The sequence below is a fragment of the Ascaphus truei genome, chromosome 3 (assembly GCF_040206685.1).
Source record: "Ascaphus truei isolate aAscTru1 chromosome 3, aAscTru1.hap1, whole genome shotgun sequence".
In the NCBI taxonomy this organism is placed as follows: domain Eukaryota; kingdom Metazoa; phylum Chordata; class Amphibia; order Anura; family Ascaphidae; genus Ascaphus; species Ascaphus truei.
In genome coordinates this window covers 343,826,782-343,847,825 of record NC_134485.1, presented here as the reverse complement: position 1 = coordinate 343,847,825, position 21,044 = coordinate 343,826,782, and the positions used below count along the sequence as shown (strand labels likewise).

Sequence of the window (21,044 nt, the reverse complement as noted above, 5' to 3'; positions counted from 1 at the left end):
TCAAGGGTCCCTACACTAATATAAATTCTTAATAACCTGTGCATTGCCAGGAAGAATGATATTTATTAGTTATTTATACATGTATATTTAGGCACTGTACCGTATATAAGTTTTTCTGGATGTGCACTGAGCTTTGTCTGTGTTTTATGTTATGTCTCTGGTTTTAAATATAAATTGCCATGCTCAGTAGCACTCCTCTGTGAAACTTATATGCTTATATATATGTTGTGGGTATTTTGGGGGTTCAATTTGAGCTTGTAGGTGTTCTGTATGTTTCCCTGTAGTCTTTTTCACGCTGAAGATATGATTTATGATTGGATGGTAAAGAAAAGTCATCAGGATAAAATATATCTGATTTCCATAATATTTATTTTCCAAACTTTTGCCATATTTGATGGAAATCCATACTTTACCATAACATCGTTTTTTCTATTAAAAAAAATTATATATATATATATTTGAAAAGACATGAATGAATGCATGCACATTACCTAGCTAATAATAATAATAATAATAATATCCACTTACAGACCCATTAACTAACATATATTAACACATATTTATTAACAGACGCACACATATCCAAGCACATGCCTAATCAATCCAGAGAATCTAAGCCACAGTGTGACTATATACTGCGTCTTTTATCTGTCACTAGGTACGGGAAACGTGTGGCCGATGTAAAGGATTGCAAAGAAATCTTTCTGACACAGAGGTTAGTCATTTCTTGTCTTCCAGGTTGTGGAGGAGATGGTTTATTAATGTTAGTAGGGTATTAGCATTTGTACCTACACCTGTATGCCCCAAAATTGCATTACAAAGGAAACCACTGTATCCCAGTGCTCATCATGCCCTGAGCATCCCAGTCCATTTGTATGTACGAGGTGAAAGACCTTGTGTTCCTGCACACATCTCCTGAGCCATCCAGTCACCTTCTCCAAGTCCCCAAAGTGACATGACCTGTTCCCTTGCACATATCTACTGAGCCATTAATTCCCCTGATTGTCTTGGAGCTGACAGTCTCTTTATTGCAGCATCATTCCCTGAGCTATCCAGTCTTCTCAGAGTCATAGAAGAAACTTGATCACCCCATGCTCTTACAGACCATCACACACTACACAGTAGAACAGTGATTTCCAACCTTTTTTGTTTGGAGGAACCCTTGAAGTATTTCGAGAAATCTCGGGGAACCCCTATCTGGCTGACATATATTAGGTTCGACAGGGGTCAGTCACAACATTTCACACCTCACGAGCCACCTCTATTTCCCACCCTCTACCCATGTATTTCTCTCTCATCCATCTCCCTAACTCTCTCCCCTCCTGCCTCGCATGTATTTATCCCTTGCGTCTCACTCTTAATCCCTCTTTTCCTCACTCACTCCCTCCTGCCCCCTCCTCTTCTCTCACTCGCCCCTACCTTCCGTCAATTACCCCACTCTCAATCCACCCTACAAAATACATACCAAAACCCCTACCCCCGGGGGGAGGGGAAGGAGGGGGTCTATGGTCCATAGGAGGAACCTCTGAGACTGCTTCATGGAGCCCCAGGGTTCCACGGAATCCTGGTTGGGAATCACTGCTGTAGAATATGGCTGTTCCGGCATAATGTGATGACACATTGTTTGTTTAACATAGTGGGCAGTTTCACCGTGCCAGGCGCGCATTTCTGAGAGGGGCAGTCAAGGAGCTGGAGGCTATTCTATCAGATCAACCAGGACTTCTAGGACCCAAGGTACAGTATGTACTCCCAGAGAAAATCTGTGTCCTATATCTATAGCAAGAGTAATGGCACTTCAGGGTCCCTTCTATCTCTGTGCAGGGGAGCAGGACTTCTTTTAATGGGGTGACAACCTCAAAATGCCAGAGGAACATCTGTGTCAAGAATGCTGTTTTCCAAAACTGGTTTCTGCATGATGTTAGAATATACTAATACTACCACACAATGACATAATAAGTACTCTCCTTGTTTTGTTACAGTTTCACTATGTGACCATATTGCTAATGACGCTATGCTTTTTATAGCTTTACTATGCCGCTATACGATGGTGTAAGACACATACTTAGATCTAGATGTACTAACCTCTGTTTAGCTATTTAACGTGATGTTAACCTAACTCAATGTCACTTTAAGAGTTACACTGTATCCACAAAGGCCAATTACCTAACGTTATGTTTTCTCCCATGAAGAGCATAGTGTTTAACTGTAACGAACGTTGGCGATGAGATCCAAATGAAATGCAAAATAGACATTATCTTATCATCTCTCTATCCACTAAAGTCGTTACGGTTACGTGGGGACTTAGCGTTACGTTATTTCAGTTATGCCTAAACTACAGACACTGATAGAGGGATTTTGTAGTGTCTAGATGGGTGTAACACCACAGTTAGGCATAATTAAAATAACATAGGGTTATTTCCTGATGTTATTTCCCTCTCTCCTCTCTCTCCACTTCAGCCACAGCCCTGTCATATTGGAAAATAACGTGACTTTATGCTACAATATTGTTTTTGCATATGCTTAGCTTTGAGCAGACCATGTTAACCTCAGGGAACATAACGTCCTTTCTTGGTTTTGGCAAGGTAATGTTATGAGCCCTTATTTAACAAAGCTTATTGCATCAGGCCATAATGCTAAGTTCTATTTGTGTCATTTTGTCACTTTGACGTTTTTTTTTTAACAACATTTTTATTGAGGTTTTTGGGATACCGAAGGGAAAAGGGGGTAGGGGAAAGCCTTAATCAGTACATTATATCACGAGTAGCTTAACAAAACAGAGAACTTGACATTTTGAGTGACAGACTGCATAGTCTTTATTCTATCTTACTGTGGTGTGATGGAAAGTATGTGTCTTCTACCTGTATGTCATAATGACACCATATAGTGAAATGGTAAAATGTGTGTTACTGAACCCTGTTGAACAGGAAGCTATTGAACTAGTGCTTGTGAATAGAGGGTGCTGGGGAGGGAGAATTAACATGTACAGATATAGCCCGATTTAGTTTCCCCGAAGCTGTGGGAAGAAAAGCAAACCTTCGTGGCTCTGGTGACAGTAAAGGTCGCAGCTGTCTGTTCTTACAAATTTGACCCCCCCACGGAGAGATTTTCCCACTACAGGGGGATACCGCGGTCAGGATTTCTCAGGTTCCCCCGGCAGTGGGAACATTGAGTCTGGCTACATCTGTAGTAATGGCTATTCGGAACATTGTGGATGTAATGCACTTTATCATGTTAGCATTAAAGACACTTTATAAAGGGGATACAATTTGATATAATAACACATTTTTCCTCAGGCCCTCTTTGCATTTATGGCATTATCCTTTTGCCGGGATGAGATTCACTGGCTGGTACGACACGCTGAGAACATCACCAAAACAAAGACCCCTGAGGACTACGTGGATGTGTGAGATGATGGAGAGAGGGTCATAGTATTTATTATTGTTAATGCCAAACTATGGTGGAGAAATATTGGGGGTTATGTATAAAGGGCACTCTAAAACAAATAAATTGAAATGTATCATTTGTTTAGTGTTACAGTAAATAGATAATGTCTCACAGAAACTAAGACACTGTTCCCCTTAAATGAATACTGTAGCAATTAGTTTTAAATATAAATGAATACACATTGTAATTGCATATAAAATATAATAATAACAGCCTTAATTGCCTGTGATACCAAACTGTGTATAATACTGTTATATAGGGATCACCTATGTCACTACGTCACTTTGGGCCAACCGACTCTTGTCACTTTGGTAAAACCTGCCGTGGGCATGAAAGACTTCTTAGTTCTCCCCTGTCATTGTGTTACTTGGCTTCTACGGGGCAATTCGAAGGGTATTCCAACACCACCAGTGCTTTGTCTCGATACAATTCCTGTCTGTGATTCTCACTTCTCGTTGCTGTATCAGGCATGTGGCAGATCTGATTTTTCACATGGAGCAGATCCGGACGGCATTGAGGAAGCACATACACATAATACAGCGATACCACATCCAGTATCTGGCCAGATTTGATGCCTTGGTACTGAGTGACGTCATTCAGGTAAAGGGATTGGCAGATGGGGAGGTGTTGGGCATCCCTTTGAAAGGCAACACTCTTCATCTGATGTTACTGTACATTTCTTTCAGAATCTGACTGTCTGCCCAGAAGAAGAATCTTTGATCATGTCCTCGTTTGTGAGCACCCTGTCTGTACTCAATGTAAAGCAAGGTGAGGGCTGTATTACTCCTCTTCTCCATCACTGTGGTTAATTATAAAGCACCAGTACCTTCAAAAGTAGATGCAGCTGCACCATACCGATGAAACCTTGCTACTGTAGATATATTACAGAGGCTTAAATGGTGTCTAATCCTAGACCAGTCATTTTCAACCCGGAGTTCCACGGGCACCATCATGGGTTCCATGGCCGCCAGGGGGGGAAGCTGGGACGACTCTAGCATCTGCCCCAGACCCGGCAGTGCGACAGTACCCTACGCAGCAGGGACACGTTGGCTTCTAGCTCAGCAGCAGCCTGGTCACTGCGATCCTTCCTCTCCCATCTCCTGTCGGAGCTGGAAGTCGTGTTCAACTTCCGGCCGACAGGAGGAGGGAGCTTTGGATCGGCGCAGCACCTTAGGCCCCAAGGTAAGAGAGGTATGTGCACACTCTCTCTCTGCTGTTCTCACTGCAGGGATTTTTCCCAAACGCGCCGGCAGCTCCCTTAAAAAAAATAAAAATAATAAGCAGATGTGTGTGTGTAGGTGTGTGTGTCAAAGAGGGAGCATAAGTGTGTGAGTGTGAGAGGCAGCTTAATGGGGAGTGTGTGAGAGGGGAAGAGTGTGAGAGGGGGAGAGGGAGCATAAAAGGGAGAGTGTCGGAGGAGAGTGTGAGAGGGGGTGAGGGAGTGTAAGGGGAAGAGTGTGAGAGGGGGAGAGTGTGAGAGGGGGAGAGTGTGAGAGGGGGAGAGTGTGAGAGGGGGAGAGTGTGAGAGAGGCAGAGTGTGAGAGGGAGAGAGGGAGTGTAAGGGGGTGAGTGTGAGTGGGCGATTGTGAGTGGGCGATTGTGAGTGGGTGAGTGGGAGAGTGTGAGAGGGAGAGTGTGAGAGGGCGAGTGTGAGAGGGCGAGTGTGAGAGGGAGAGTGTGAGAGGGAGAGTGTGAGAGGGAGAGTGTGTGAGGGAGAGTGTGTAAGGGGGGAGTGTGACAGGAAGGAAGGGAGGGGGAGAAAAGGGAGAGCAGGAAGGGGGAAGAAAAGAGAGACAGGGAAGGGGGGAGAGAGACGAGAGATGGGTTGGAGACAAGAGTGGGGGCGAGGGTTGAGGTTTCCCTAGAATTTCACAAACAAATTCTAGGGTTCCTTAACCAAAACACGGTTGAAAACCAATGTCCTAGAGTCTAGCGGTGCGCAATCTGTGGGGCGCGACCCCCAGGGGGGGCGCGAGACTGCCGACGGGGGGCGCGGGGTTTACAGAGGCCCCGCGCGCTTCCCGAAGGCACTTAAATTAAGTGCCGGGGGAGCTGCAGGGCCTCTGTAAACCATACTTACCCGTGGCTCCGGCGGCTTCCTCCCGGCGTCGCCATGGCAACGCGGCGTCAAAATGACGCTGCGAGGTCATGTGACGTCACGTTGCTATGGCAACGTGACGTCATTACGCCGGTGCGAGGGTAAGTTGGGGTTGGGGGGGGCGCGGGAGTGAGGGGACAGCCGGCAGGGGGGCGCAAGGAAAAAAGTTTGCGCCCCCCTGTCCTAGACTATGTCCATCTTTTGTATATTGTGTCAGATATGATACTATTTTCTAAATTCTTTATGTTTCAGGTTTACTTATACAACAAAAAGCAGTACAGTACATGTTCATGTATTTCCGCCTTCATTTGGGTGATTGTAGTGACCAGTTCTATGTTAACAAACAGGGTGAAGACACTGACCCTGTCAACTAAACCTTAATGGACTATAATGCAAAGCACATCATTCAATATTATGGTCCTCTTTCTATAAACTGTGTAAGCGCAGATTTCACATGGAAAGCCCTATTGGGGATAATGGGCAGTTTATAGAATAAGGGCCAATGACTGAGATTTCAGACCTCACTTACTGTGCAGTTTCTGCAACACACTGAATAAAGCACAAGGGGAAGGCTCATATAACTTGCCTTTCCATTATTCTCTATGGAAATATCAAATATGTCCAAGGCACGTTTTACATATAGAAAAAAAGTTTGCTTTTTAATTGCGACATTAGCACTTAAGTATTACAAATATTCAAAATATGCACAATATGTATGAAGCGTGTCACAAAATTCACAAAGAGAGAGCTTTAGGTTCACATTCAGCTTCTTGACATTGTCTGACAAACGGTTGTATTTGAAACAGAGAGAGCCTCATTTGGAGGATCTCCGAACAATGTTGCAATTGTTTTTCTGATTAAATTATAAACACAAAGGGGATATTGCCAAACACTTCTTACATTTAAAAGAAGACCTGTAAGGTATTCTAACTATTCTAAATTTCTATTTATTGATCCATCTATCTGGATATCTTCTATGAGAATACTGGAGAAACTGGTAGTAATTTGTAGATTAATGAGAAACAGAATCTACATCATATTTGACCTAGATCTATAACATTACCTTTCTTTTACATAGTTTAAGTTCTGAATTTACATGATTTTCTTATATTACAAGGTCATGGAGTAAACTATTGCTTTTGAATGGTCTAGAACAGGGGTGCGCAAACTTTCTGTGCTGTGCCCGCTGCCTGTTCAGCTTCAGTGCTCGCGCCCCCCCTTAGCTAGCAAACGGCGTCAAATGATGACGTGGGGTCATGTGATATGATGTCATGTGACCCCGCGACGTCATTTGACGCGCGTTGCCATGGTGACGCGTCGCCCGAAGCCATGGTAAGTTACATAGGTCTTGCACGCGCTCCACGGCATTTCATTTAAATGCTTTAGGGAAGAGCGCAGGGCCTCTGTAACTGCCTTACCCCCCCCCCCAAAAAAATCTTGCGCCCCCTATTTTGCGCACCCCTGGTCTAGACAATAAAATAATGCATCACGTTATTGAATTGTTCTCTGTTACAGTTCAAAACAAGGAGGCGTTTGATTTCCAAGCTCTGAGACTCGACTGGTTCCGCCTGCAGGTGAGAAAGCTGAGGGGCACTTCTACTGACCACTAAGCCTCCTAACCTACCCCCAGTACTCAGGCTCGCCTCTAGGTTTCCCAGGGATTCCCACTTTGCCTTGGGCCCTGGGACAGGTGTTGAGCAAGGGGGAGCAGGTTGTTAAATGGCTGATAGGAGCCAAGAAAGGAAGGGGAGTGGGCCAGTCGGCTGATCGGTCCAGTAGCCCCCCTGGATTGATGGCGACCCTGGTTATACTGTAAGATCTCCGGGGCAGGGATTTCCTTTCCTATTGTCTGATTTTATGTTTGTTGCACTTATTGAATTATAATTCCCTGTATTGTCTCTTTTGTAACGCAAATATACAGTACATAGACATATATTGTAAACTACTAAGCCAAAATAAGGGTCTTACCATTTAGAGTCAGCAGATTGTCACTTAAATGACAGGTAGGAGGTCCCTTGACTCAAGTAGGCAGACAGTCCATTTTACAATCTATTTTAATACAGTAGTCCCTATTTGATCCCTTGTTATATTACTACCTCTTAACGCCTACATTTTCTCTGTGCCTTTTTCAGCTATTTGAAATAATTCACTACTTTTGAAGCATCATCTGTCCTGGTAGTCTGCTTCATGCAGTCACCACTACTTGTTCATGCAAATATATATTCTTATCATCATTGCCCTATTTTGTGGGTTCCTTCACATTTTCACTCACACTTTCACTCACTATCATTCCTTTCTCAGTCCAAGCTGCTACCTGCAGTCATGAATACATTGATTTCCTCTCTCGTTGCAATACTCAAAGTGACCACAAGATGTCAGTAAAACGTCACAGGTGACGTTTAGAGACACTACCAATATTAGCTTATACAGTACAGTATCTGTTTATGTATGTACAGTATGTATGTTATATATACAGTAGAGGCAACGTTTATTCTAACATTTGCCGTAAACTAGCCGGGTTACATTCTGGGTATGTGCTGGGTATGTGCTGGGCTAGTTTGAGGCAGGTTTAAGGCATTTCTGCATTGACTAACGACCCATAGGATTAACACAGCAGGGATCCCTGGCAGTCCAATTCAGTTTGAATGGGACTGCCAGGGACCCCCGCTGTTACTCTGATAGGCCATTAATCAATGCAGAAATGCTGGGGCTAGTTTAAGGAAAGTTTAAGGCATGTATTCAGAATGTACCTGGGTGTTTCCTGGGTTTTTTGGGGAATTGCCACTGGTTTTTGTTCGAATAAGAGTTGCCTCTACTGTATATATATAATATATATATATATAATGTGGTGTGCAGCATTTATTCCTTGTTTTATTTATTTATATAGCGCCATTAATGTACATAGCGCTTCACAGTAGTAATACATGTGACAAGCATATAAATAACAAATAATACAAATAATACAAATAACAGATCATGGGAATAAGTGCTTCAGACATAAAAGTAACATTTAGGAAAAGGAGTCCCTGCACCGAAGAGCTTACAATCTTATTGGTAGGAGGAACATACAGATACAGTAGGAGGGCATACTGGTAAGTGCGTCTGCAAGGGGCCAAGCTTTATGTATCAAGTGTATAGTATTAGCCACGGAGCTACTCATATGCTTCGTTAAGCAAGTGTGTCTTAAGATGGGTCTTAAAGGTGGATAGAGAGGGTGCTAGTCGGGTACTGAGGGGAAGGGCATTCCAGAGTTGTGGGGCAGTCAGTGAGAAAGGTTTAAGGCAGGAGAGGGCTTTACATACAAAAGGGGGTAGAGAGAAGAGATCCTTGAGCAGAATGCAAGAGTCGGGATGGTGCATAGCGAGAAATTAGAGCTTAGATGTAAAGAGGGGCAGAAGAGTGTAAAGCTTTAAAAGTGAGGAGGAGAATTGAATGTGTGATACGGGATTTGATAGGAAGCCAAGAGAGGGATTTTAGCAGGGGAGACGCTGAGACAGATTTAGGAAACAGTAGAGTGATTCTGGCAGCAGCGTTTAGATAGATTGCAGGGGAGACTCGTGAGAGGCAGGAAAGCCGGACAGCAGGAGGTTACAGTAATCGAGACGGGAGAGAATGAGGGCCTGTGTCAGAGTTTTAGCAGTCGAGCAACAGAGGAAAGATTTTATCTTTGTAATATTGCGGAGGAAAAAGCGACAGGTTTTAGATACGTTTTGAATGAGAGGAGAATGTGAGAGAGGAGTCGAGTGTGACCCCTAGGCAGCATGCTTGGGCTACTGGGTGAATGATAGTACTTCCAACAGTAATGTTGAAGGAGGTAGTAGGGCCAGGTTGGGGAGGAAGTATGAGGAGCTCTGTTTTTGCCATGTTAAGTTTGAGTCGGCGAAGGGCCACCCAGGATGATATCGCAGAGAGACATTCAGAAACTTTAGTCTGTACAGCAGGTGTAAGGTATGGGGTTGTAAATTTGTGTGTCGTCAGCATACAGGTGATATTTCAACCCAAGAGATGTGATTAGGGTGAAACGAGGAGAGGTCCCAGGTCAGAGCCCTGGGGTTCCTCCACAGAGAGATCGATAGAGGAGGAGGAGGTGTTGGCACTTGTTTGTGCTCTACAATATCTGTCACAGTCTTGCATGAACAAATTGGCCAGTTTGACAAGATTGCAATTTAAAGGAACAGCACTTTACTACTTTGCAATGTTATACCTATTTATAACAGCAAGGATGAGCTCAGTATAATTATGATTTAATGGAAACAATAGGTTCAATTGACACCTGCTCATTAGAAGTGATTTATCTTAATCCAGGTTAGTGATAATCCCTTTGCTGCCAGGGATTTTTAATTCAATGTGATGCAAGACCCCTGGGATTTAAGGGTTAAAATCATGTTGCTTTATTTATCAAAAGTAAAATAACAGATATTGCACTTTCTCCTTCATCCTCACACAGACACTAACATCAACGTTTCTAGGCTGGTCATAGAATAAAGAAAGCAACATGATTTGATCCTAGTTCGGATTATGAGAATGATGTTCCTATCGGGTATTGATATATACTGGTTCTATTGCAGTGGTGGGCAACTCCAGTCCTCAAAGGCCACCAACTGGTCAGGTTTTCAGGATATCCCTGCTTCAGCACAGGTGGCTCAGTGACTGAGCCACCTGTGCCGAAGCAGTGATATCCTGAAAACCTGACCTGTTGGTGGCCCTTGAGGACCAGTCTTTGACTGAGCCACCTGTGCTGAAGCAGGGATTTCCTGAAAACCTGACCTGTTGGTGGCCCTTGAGGACCAGTCTTTGACTGAGCCATCTGTGCTGAAGCAGGGATATCCTGAACACCTGACCTGTTGGTGGCCCTTGAGCACTGCAGTTGTCCACCCCTGTTCTATTGGAATGGCAATGTTAAGATCCGAGCATCAATTATTTCATATACCAAACGCTTTCTCTCTTTCTTTATTTTCACTTGAACCGTGTGCTCCTCGTCTTCTTTTCTGAAATGATTTTATTTGTATGTAGCATAAATCATATAGGATAAAAACAGAGGAACCTAAATGCGAGGAAACACCCGGCAGCAATATAAATAGAAGTTGTATTTAAGGCCTTTCCAAAAGAGCTCACAATCTAAGGAATGATAAAAAAACATCAGCACCTCAAAAGTGTATGAAGTCTGCTAAGAACTCATCGCCTGAAAATATGTTACATTTAATACCTCACCTTTACTACTGAATGTCTCTCATCAACACTGCTGCTCAGTACTATACATGTTCAGCTCTGTTACCTTTCCTGCCCTTAGGCTTACACCAGCATATCAAAGGCCGCCCTGTCTTTGCGGGAAAACCCGGACCTGGGCAAAGTAATGAACCTGATCATGTTTCACACCTGGATGCTTGACTCGGTGGAGCAGCTTCTCGTGGAGACCTCCGACCTCTCCATCTTTTGGTTGGTATTGTGCATTTCCTATGTACTTTTTGGAAAGCACTCCAGACCTTACATGTTTATATTGGTATCTCTGGCACCTTGTGAGTTCGTAGAGGAGACCTCTGCCCGCTGTATCATTTTGAGTTGTTGCTCGAAACCACTGAACCACTCATGGGGATTATGAACTCTCTAGCTGTGTGTTCAGGCTCCTGAAGAGTCATATGGAGACTCCCCATCTTTTTGTTTAATATCATGTGTTTCCCCTTTGAAGTTTTGGTGGAAATTTCTTATTTTCTATTGTTGATCAGTTTTCATGTCCGAACGTTTGACAAGATGTTCTCACTGACAATGGAGGAGCCTTCAGCTCTGCGTTATTCCATCGCCTTCCCCATGGTCTGCACTCACTTCTCCAACTGCACTCATGAGATGTGCCCAGAGGAGGTGAGCTACAAAGTTACATAGAATACAAGTGCAATACTTACAAAATATCTCTAATACCCCTTCTATGTAATTTAGTCTATACTGTGTATATTTAATCACTTTATTGATGGAACCCAGCTGCCTTATATATTATTCTTCAATCCCTTTGCCTTCAGAAGTTTGTGATTGCATTTCAATGCATTACAGATATTCTGTATACCCAATAGTACCTCTGCTCTCTGCAGTCCAGCGTTACTTGGGTGTATCTGTGCATTAATATTTTCTTGTGTTTCCATAAAATTTGGCCCACAGAATTATTTATTACATCGTTTAAAGGGGGCTCTTAGCAAAAGCATCCACATCTGACACCTGCACATGATTGAAGTAAGGTCTGCAGTATGCAGCGGGTTTAATGTGATCGTAACTGTACAGGAGTACAGAGGTTTCTCTGGCAGAAGATTCACTTTCAGAGTGAATTAGAGCTAGGAAAACATTCTACTTCCCAAGTTGTCTCCAAACGATAATGCAAGAACAATAATCTCTGCCCTTCTACTTTTATAGTCTTTTACATTGAATGGCCAGTGCCTAAACTGCACTATCCAAAGCAGTGCCTTTATCCTTGTAGAATACAGTAGTAGCTGGCAGTGAGATGTAGCTCTGAGTCTCACCTCAACAAATCAGTTATATCTAATCTGTTTTCAGGGCCCACATCTGAAGACCTGCAGCCTGGGGCTATGCAACAACTTCTTGGATGGGATCAGCAAGCAGGCCAGCAGCTGTGTCATGGACATCTGTGCTGAGCAGTGCAACCTCAGTGAGAAGGTACTGCAAAGCCTATTTGCTTCAGGAAGGGTTTCAGGGTTACAGGGTTTCTAGGAATCCTATGTGCAATGCTGCTTACCGCACACTAAATTGTAATTGTGAAGCGCCTTGTGTCCCATTTGGAGAAAAGCGCTATACAAATTAAAGTTGTTATATGAAATAAAGTTGTTGGTGATGACTGATGGAGAAAAAAGGAACGTTGCTTATTAAAAGTGATACTATAGTTCGGTCGCAGAACAATATGAATGCACCGTGAGTTTGTCCTTTCTATTACAGGATGATTTAGCGACCCAAGGCCTGTTAAGATTGACTTCAACTACAGGGTTCTATATTAACATACTGACATAAGGGACCTATGTCTTATGAAGGCTATCCCTCCTGCTGCAAGGCAACAAACCCAAGACAGAGAGGATATGTGGCCCATCTGCAGCAAGCAGTGTGATGTTTTAAGTGCAGTAATTTATCATGCTCCAAACACAGGCCCAGAAGTGGCACTTATTTTTCACGACCTTTAAATGTTGCATCACTTTATGTAGCAAATATATATATATATGTATGTATATATATATATATATATATATATATATATATATATATATATATATATATATAAAAACCCCTTTCCCTATGCCTAATGGAAACCGAGGGCGATTACGCATGCTGCTGTTATCTGTGAGGGTCACAGAAGGCCAAAGCCTCCGCTTCTGGGGAGCCTGGGGTGATATATCTTGCGGTGCAGCACCTCCACCTATGAGGATCCCAGCGTAAGCGGGATTACTCCAAATAGGAAACAATATACTCAGCAATAAACAATATCACAACAGATAATATATAACTCCTCTTTACCGTGGTCCCGCAGTATGGCAAATTACACAGTACACACAGTACAATAACACAATAACACAGTAACACTGTAACACTGTAACACAGTACCACAGTACCCCTGTGTGTTCCCCAAAGTACTGAAGGTGCCCTGAGCACCTAGAACCCCGGTGTCCACAGAACAATTCCAACCCCAAAGTGTATGAAGGTAGCGCTACCCTCCCTGAGGTGTGGTGGTGCACGGTGGGTACCTTCCTGGCTATGACCAGGGAATTAGCGGGATCCTCTGTTAGCAGAGCCACATCCGTGGTCCCACAATGTGGGATCTGCAAAATTCCCCTCACGCCTTATAGGTGGTGGTCCCGTGCGGTCTGGTATGAAGGCCACAGGTCGCCACATGGACGTCTGTCCGACAGGGCGGTGTCGTGGGTTGGGGATCTCTAAGAGGGAATAGTCCCTGTCTAGGGTCTTCAGAATCGGGGCCTAACTAAGGCCTAGGGGCAAGGTTCTGGCCTAGTCCAGGGGCTTACTGACTCCCTGGACATGTCTGTTCTCCTTGCTAGCTCCCTCCAGACTAACCACGCTGGCTCCTAGTCCCACCGAGGAGATCTGGATCCACCAAATGGCCGCTCGCTCCTAATGAGCTGGGACAGACCATGTGACCTATCGCCACCTAAAGGCTTCTGGGAGTTGTAGTTCACTTGGTTACTAGCGGAGCCATTCCATGATGGCCACCACAACTTTCCCCTGATCTGATGGAGGCCTCGAAGATCACCCACGGCACCAGCGGGCCGAAGCAGGGCAGCTCCCCCTCCTCTGGGCAGGTAAGGGGGACCCCGCTACACCCTCTTTCTGGTGAAAACTCCATCATCTGCATGGTAAACTTATACTATACAATTCCTTTATTTAATGGAAAATGCATACAATATATATCTTAACTCAGTACAACATCTAAACAATGTTAAATATTTCGGTCAGCACCGTCATTATAGATGCAAACCTGCTCCGAGACAACTACTGAGACTCATTATAGGGTGCCCCTAGCGAATCATACGCCACTCTTGTTGTAGGGAGTCTCACTCTCCGACTCCGACGAGTTTCTTCCTCAGTGACTTCTTGGTTGGAGAGGCTACCATCGGCTTGAAGCCCTGGCCCTCTCATAAGGTGTGACTCAGTCTCTGAACAGTCTCTATTCGGTATTAATCTCAGATGCCTTGGGTCAAGAGGTTGGCTTGTTGAAGCTGCTGGAGATGGCACATGAATGACAGGATCATTACCCAATTCTTCCTCTGGTACTGCCCACCAGTCTCCATTTGTATTGGAAGAAGTTCCTTCCATTGGATCCTGATTCTCTTCACTTAAGGGATCCGGAAACCCACTAGGGTCTTCTTGTTCTGTCAATGGCATCATGGTTGATGGATCAGGATCGCTTCCCCCCACTTGAGGAATTGATAGCAAATGGTTCCGATGCCATACTTTTATCCTGCCCGTCGAATCTTTGATACAATAGACAGGGAGCCCAGGCATCTGTGACTCCACTTCGAAGGGAGCCTCTCGCCATTGGTCAGCTAACTTGTGCTTCCCTGGTATTCCCAGGTTCTAAGAGAGAACCTTGACTTCAGGCCGAAGTTCCAAATAAAGTACCTTGCAATCATACCTCCTCTTGTTATTTTGATTCAGTTGTGCGGTGGCTTCTTCCACCAATTGATATTCCCCATGGAGGTTGTCTTGCAGTCTTTTTACATATTGATAATGGGACATGTTGGGCACCCTGTCAATGGACACTCTTAGATGGATATCCACTGGTAGTCTGGCCGCTCTGCCGAACATCTTGAAGTATGGTGTGAACCCAGTGGACTCATGCCTCGTACAGTTGTAGGCATGTACCAAGTGCTCTACATGTTTGCTCCACCCGGCCTTCTCAGAGTCCTGTAGGGTATCCACCATGTCTAGCAAGGTTCGATTAAATCGCTCCGGAAGGGCTTCTCCTTCTGGATGTTAAGGGGTCATACGGGACTTCTCGATATTAAGTAGCTTCAGGAGCTTTTTGATCAGCTTGGTCTCTAAGTCACGCCCCAGATCTGAGTGCATCCAAATAGGTACACCGTAATGAATAAAGTACTTTTCCCACAGTACTTTAGCCACCGTGATGGCCATTTGATCTTTTGTGGGGAAAGCTTGGGTGTATTGGGTATAATGATCAGTTATCACAAGAACATTCCCGATGCCCCTTGAGTCTGGTTTGATACATAGGAAGTCCATACAGACTACAGTAGGTCCATGGGACCATAGCTTTTCAGGTGGCCCATTGGTGCTGCGTGTATAGGCAGTGTTTTCCACTGTATGCACAGCAAGCATCTGCAGCAATGGTGTTCCATAGATTCCCGCATTTTGGGCCAGAAGAATCGTTTTTTTATGAGTCCGAAGGTCTTGTCCACTCCCAAGTGCCCTTGGTCATCATGTAGGCACCTTAGAGCCTGGTACTGCAATCTTTTCGGCAGAACTAATTGTCTCCTATCTGAATGGTTGTGATAGGGGATGACTTGATAGAGGAGGCCATTGTCGATTTGAAACTTGTCCCACTCCCTCATGTGGAGAGTGACCATATCTGCGGTGAGCACTCTTCCCCAAGGAGGGATTCTTTCCTTGGATGGTCCGACGTAGGGCCCCAGCCACAGGATCTCGTTTCTGTGCCATACCTAGCTCTTTACAGCTCAATATAGACTCTTAAGTTATTGACATAGCTTCCGGATGGCAGTATGCCACAAGGAGTGCCCCTCACTGGCATCCCAAAGAGTGACCAGGAATCTCTTCCCATTCTTCATCGTCAGGTCCTGAGCGCAATCTGGGTCTTCAGACAGAGCGTTGGCTCCGACATTCAGGGGGCCCGGCTTGTATTTTAGGGTGAACTGGTGGTTGGATAGGGCGGCCAACCACCTGTGACCGATAGCAACCAATTTGGTGGAGGTCAGGATGTATTCAACAGATTGTTGTCGGTCCATACCTCGAAGGAGACCCCGTAAAGATAATCATGTAGCTTATCTACAACAGCCCACTTGAGCGCTAGGAATTCCAGTTTATGGACTGGATAGTTCTGCTCGCTCGGCCTCAGACTGCAACTCACATAGGCTACTGGCCGGAGGCCTGCAGGGTATTTTAGATGTAGTACCGAATCAAGCCCATTCAAGACGTACGGATGATCTGGATCTGCATAGGCCAAGACAGGAGCTTCGGTAAGACTCTTCTTTAGCTCCAGAAATGCCTTCTCACAGGTGGAAGTCCACTTGTCACCGAAAGACATTCGAGGGGTCACTGCTTTTTACTGAGGGTCTTCTGGGTAGATTCTCAACAGATTGAGAACTTTGGCCTTACTTGAATATCCCTCCACATAGGCGCACAAAGCCATTCTTCTTCCGTACAACCACAATGGGGGATGCGTAGTGGCTGCGGGAGTCAGTCACGATGCCAGCAGTCTCCATCTCTTTCAGGACATCCCTCACGTCGTCTACATCTCCGGGAGCTATGCGTCTGGAGAGTTGTCGGAACGGGGTGGCATCGTTCAATTGGACCGTATGTTGAGCACTTTTGCTAGAGCCTCCATCCATTTCACTGGTGGAGAACACCTCTTTGCGCTCAGCCAGCTTGTCACTAAGTCGCTTCTTCCACTCTGGTGGCAAGGACGATTTGCTGAAGTTGAATTGCAATCAGGGGAGAGCTTCTCACACGGTAGCAGCGTTCGCATGAACCAGGGATTCTATTTGAGTGACTGGGTATATCCTGCCCAGTACTTGACCGACGTCAAACTGAATAGGGTGAGGCGAGATATTTTGAATGGACACTGTGAACCAACGAGGAAGCAAGAACTTCCACGCCTTCACCTCTGGCACCACCCTCTCTTCGCATCTTTTCAGGTGTGGTTTCCAGTGAGCAATACCAGTCCTTTTCATCACAGGCAGGGTAGTTAGGTACAGCTGCCATGTGTTTCATTCTCCCTGGTGGAATCTCTGTCAACCCCTTCTCAAGGTTGAAGAACTTTCCAAACCCTTCTTGGGTAGAAATTCGGTAGCAATCTTCTTTGAAGGCAGGATGAATCTGCAAGGACTACAAGGGTAATTCCCCGGCTTCTATAAGGTACGCCCGGATAGAGTATCGCACCATATCCGCATTGGTCCCTAGTATGATGGGGGAACTTGGATGTTCCTGGGGTTTAAGACATACCAACGCTTCCACTTCCATGGGGTGAGTCTTGTTTTTTTTAAGCTGCGGTATATCCAGTCTTATTTGAATCACTCCGTCGATGGGGTAGTCCGCTACTGAGGCCTCATAACTTAATTTTCTCTACCGACTGCATAGGCAGATGCTGGAGGTGCAGATCATAGAAAGACCGGTAGATGATGGTCACTTGAGAACCAGTGTCTAGCAAAGCGGAGGCGTAGATTCCCTCAACTAGTGCTCGTACTATGGCCGCAGGTCCTACTCGGTTATAGGCATTCTGTGGGTCCTCCTTTTTGGGTCTAGCCACGGGGCTACTGTCCCGAGGAGGAGGACGGCCGCTTCACCGGGTGAACTGTTGCAGGTATTCAGTAGAAAAAACGGAGCACAGCAGCAAAAAGGTGAAGGGGCTACAATGTAAAGACGAAATAAAATCAATTTATTGTAAAGGTAACAACATGGCACAGGCTAGGTAAGTACTCTAACGCGTTTCACACTTATGACAGCGCTTCGTCAGAGGTATAACAGTGGATACCTCGGGTCGCACATGAGCATAGGTTAGGGGTTGAGCTCTGAGATGTTTTGGGGGTCTGGCGTGGAGGTTCCTGGGGGGTACTCCTCAGGATTCTCCTTCGCACTAGGCTTCCTGGATGGAGCCACTTTACTCTCTCCTTTGGAGGACTCCCAAGATGTATTGGCAGTATGGAATTGCAGGCTAACCTCTTGATCTTGTACTTGATCCAATAGGTCTTGAAAGTTAGGAGGATTCTCCGTAGAAATGGTACAGCTGATCCTGGGGGTGATCGGGTGTGTAGGCAATGCTCCCCGCAGAAATTGTTTGGATCGAAAGTCGTCTAGATCGGACACTTGGATGATCTTCTTGGAGATCAGGGTCCATAGTGCCAATTGAAGCCGTCGGAGGAACACTGATACATCTTCCTTCTCATCTTGTGTGAGGGTGTGGAACTGGGCCATTACAGCGATGGCATCATCCTTAGTGCCGTAAGCTTTAGTTAAGGCCAAGATCAGGGTTTGGGCATCGGCCTCTGCATGACACTCATGGTACAACCGCATTATATTGGTGGCCGGGGGCCGCAGGCACTCCACGATCCACTGCCTCTTAACTGCGTCAAAGCAGGACCATTCTGGCAGCACTTGCAACGCATGGTCCCTGCACTTCTCAAACTTCTCTTCTCCCAATGGCATAGGCCACACTCCAGAAAAAGCTTTTAGCTTGCAATAGTGGTGGGCTTGTGATGACTGCTTCTGGGGAGCCTGGGGTGCTATATCTCGCGGTGCAGCACCTCCACCTATGAGGATCCCAGTGTAAGTGGGATTACTCCGCATAGGAAACAATATACTCAGCAATAAACAATATCACACCAGATAATATATAACTCCTCTTTACTGTGGTCCCGCAGTATGGCAAATAACACAATACACAGTACAATAATACAATAACACAGTAACACGGTAACACTGTAACACAGTACCACAGTACCCCTGTTTGTTCCCCCAAAGTACTGAGGGTGCCCTGAACACCTAGAACCCCGGTGTCCACAGAACAATTCCCACCCCAAAGTGTATGAATGTAGCGCTACCCTCCCTAAGGTGTGGTGGTGCACGGTGGGTACCTTCCTGGCTACAACCAGTGAATTAGTGAGATCCTCTGTTAGCAGAGCAGCATCCGTGGTGCCACGATGCAGGGTCTGTAAAATTCCCCTCACCCCTTACAAGTGGTGGTCCCCTGCAGTCTCATTCTAAGGCTGCAGATAGCCGTGTGGAAGTCTGTCCGACGGCGTGTTTTGTGGATCTCTAAGAGGGAAGAGTCCCTGTCTAGGGCCTTCTCTACAATACTGCACTAGAACAGGATCAGGGCCTAACTGGGGTCTAGGGGCAAGGTTCTGGCCTAGTCCAGAGGCTAACTGGCTCCCTGGACACGTCCGTCCTCCTTGATAGTTCCCTCCAGACTAACCACGCTGGCTGGCTCCTAGTTCTGTGGAGGAGATCTGTATCCACTAAATGGCTGCTCACTCCTAATTGGCTGGGATGGCCCATGTGGCCTATCCCCACCCCGAGGCTTCTGGGTGTTGTAGTTCACTTAGTTACTTGCGGAGCCATTCCAAGATGGCCGCCGCAACTTTCCCCCAATCCGATGGAGGCCTCGAGGATCACCCGGGGCACCAGCGGACCGATGCAGGGCAGCTCCCCCTCCTTTGTGCAGATAAGGGGGACCCCACTACTTATATATATTTTATTTGTTTTGTGTCAGTAATGTAATGCAAGTGACTTTTAAATTCACCATCTGTAAGATTTTGTCAGAGTATAATTTAGATCCCCCGCCCTGTTGCTGAAATACCATATGCAAGTAACCAGATTTCTTCAGTGCCTTAAAAGCATTACAAAAGTATGTGATATTTCAAAGTTTCAAACAGTCCATGTCTGTAATCTTACACCCGCCGCTACCCCAGAAGTAGTTAGTGTGTTGAGTAGAATGCAGTTATGCGTGGGATTGCTAACCACACGTGTGTATTTCAGCTGCTCCCAAAGCACAGCGCTGGGACTATCAGCAAAGTTAGAAACAAGAGATTAAAAAAACCACCGCCCAAGAAAGCAGAACCTGAACAGGAAAAGCCAGGTGGCGAGAGCCAAAGAAGAGATCGCAGTGTGACCACAAAGTGAGCAATACTATTTATTCCTGAACAGCAACATATTCTAACTCCCAAACAAGATATAATGGAGTCGAGATCTGTATCCCTACAAAGGTCCCCTGACCAACCACTTCTTTCAGAGTCCTGTTAGCTACCAGTGTTGCCTCCATTTTCTATCCATCTTGTCCAGGAGAGTTGTATGGATGACAGGTTTCGGTAGCCCCTCAGCCTCCAGTCCTCTCAGATTCCATTAATTAGCAGACATAATGGTTATTGACTAAAGTCTCCCGGATGTAAAACTGGGGCATAAGCAATGACAAACAGCACCAAATTTATCAAAGAAAAGGAATTGCATTCGATTTTTTTAATAAATCTGGTACAATTCTTTGGCACGGGTTTTGCCCCATTTTGCAGCCTTACGACTTTAGTAAGTATCACCCGTAGCATCTTTGCATTAATTCCCTGAGTTATTAGGTCATATGTGGCACTAAATACACATGATTCTCTTGCATTCCACAGCATGGACAAGCTACACCAGACACTCTGTGAACTCTCCATGGCATTAAACCACGTCAGGAGTATCATGGTATTTGAGCATGTGGTCACTCCTGCCGAGTACCTGAGCTCCCACTTGGAAACACGACTCAGCCGGTATGTTGAACAATAAGAACATGCTGCAAAATATATCTTACCACTGCAGATTTATCTGTAGAGAGCTGATCTAGTGACAACTTGCTTTACAAAGTGTGTGTTAGTATTTCACAGTTCTTATTGTATTGTATTGTATGTCTTTATTTATAGAGCGCCATTAATGTACATAGCGCTTCACAGTAAATGTGGTAATCGAATAAATAACAGATAATATAAATAACAGATCATGGGAATAAGTGCTTTAGACAAACATAACATTAAGGAAGAGGAGTCCCTGCCCCGAGGAGCTTACAATCTAATTGGTAGGTAGGGAGAACGTACAGAGACAGGAGGAGGGAGTTCTGGTAAGTGCGTCTGCAGGGGGCCAAGCTTTATGTATCATGTTTTCAGAATGTTCACAGTGCTATTCGTATGCTTCTTTAAGCAAGTGTGTCTTAAGATGGGTCTTAAAGGTGGATAGAGAGGGTGCTAGTCGGGTACTGAGGGGAAGGGCATTCCAGAGGTGTGGG

The 21,044-nt window shown here is 45.2% G+C and overlaps 1 protein-coding gene across 2 annotated transcripts in view; it reads left to right on the top strand.

Moving 5' to 3' along the window:
• The window catches only part of NCKAP1L (NCK associated protein 1 like), a 152,898-nt gene that overhangs the window by 36,004 nt on the left and 95,850 nt on the right, over window positions 1-21,044 (top strand). For both annotated transcript variants that reach the window (XM_075591726.1, XM_075591724.1), the window contains 11 exons: window positions 659-715; window positions 1,638-1,734; window positions 3,294-3,403; window positions 3,912-4,044; window positions 4,131-4,212; window positions 7,058-7,116; window positions 10,833-10,978; window positions 11,266-11,398; window positions 12,080-12,199; window positions 19,772-19,911; window positions 20,404-20,535. In XM_075591726.1, coding sequence (XP_075447841.1) covers window positions 659-715; window positions 1,638-1,734; window positions 3,294-3,403; window positions 3,912-4,044; window positions 4,131-4,212; window positions 7,058-7,116; window positions 10,833-10,978; window positions 11,266-11,398; window positions 12,080-12,199; window positions 19,772-19,911; window positions 20,404-20,535 — 1,209 coding nt within the window. The remainder of the gene's footprint in view (window positions 1-658; window positions 716-1,637; window positions 1,735-3,293; window positions 3,404-3,911; window positions 4,045-4,130; window positions 4,213-7,057; window positions 7,117-10,832; window positions 10,979-11,265; window positions 11,399-12,079; window positions 12,200-19,771; window positions 19,912-20,403; window positions 20,536-21,044) is intronic.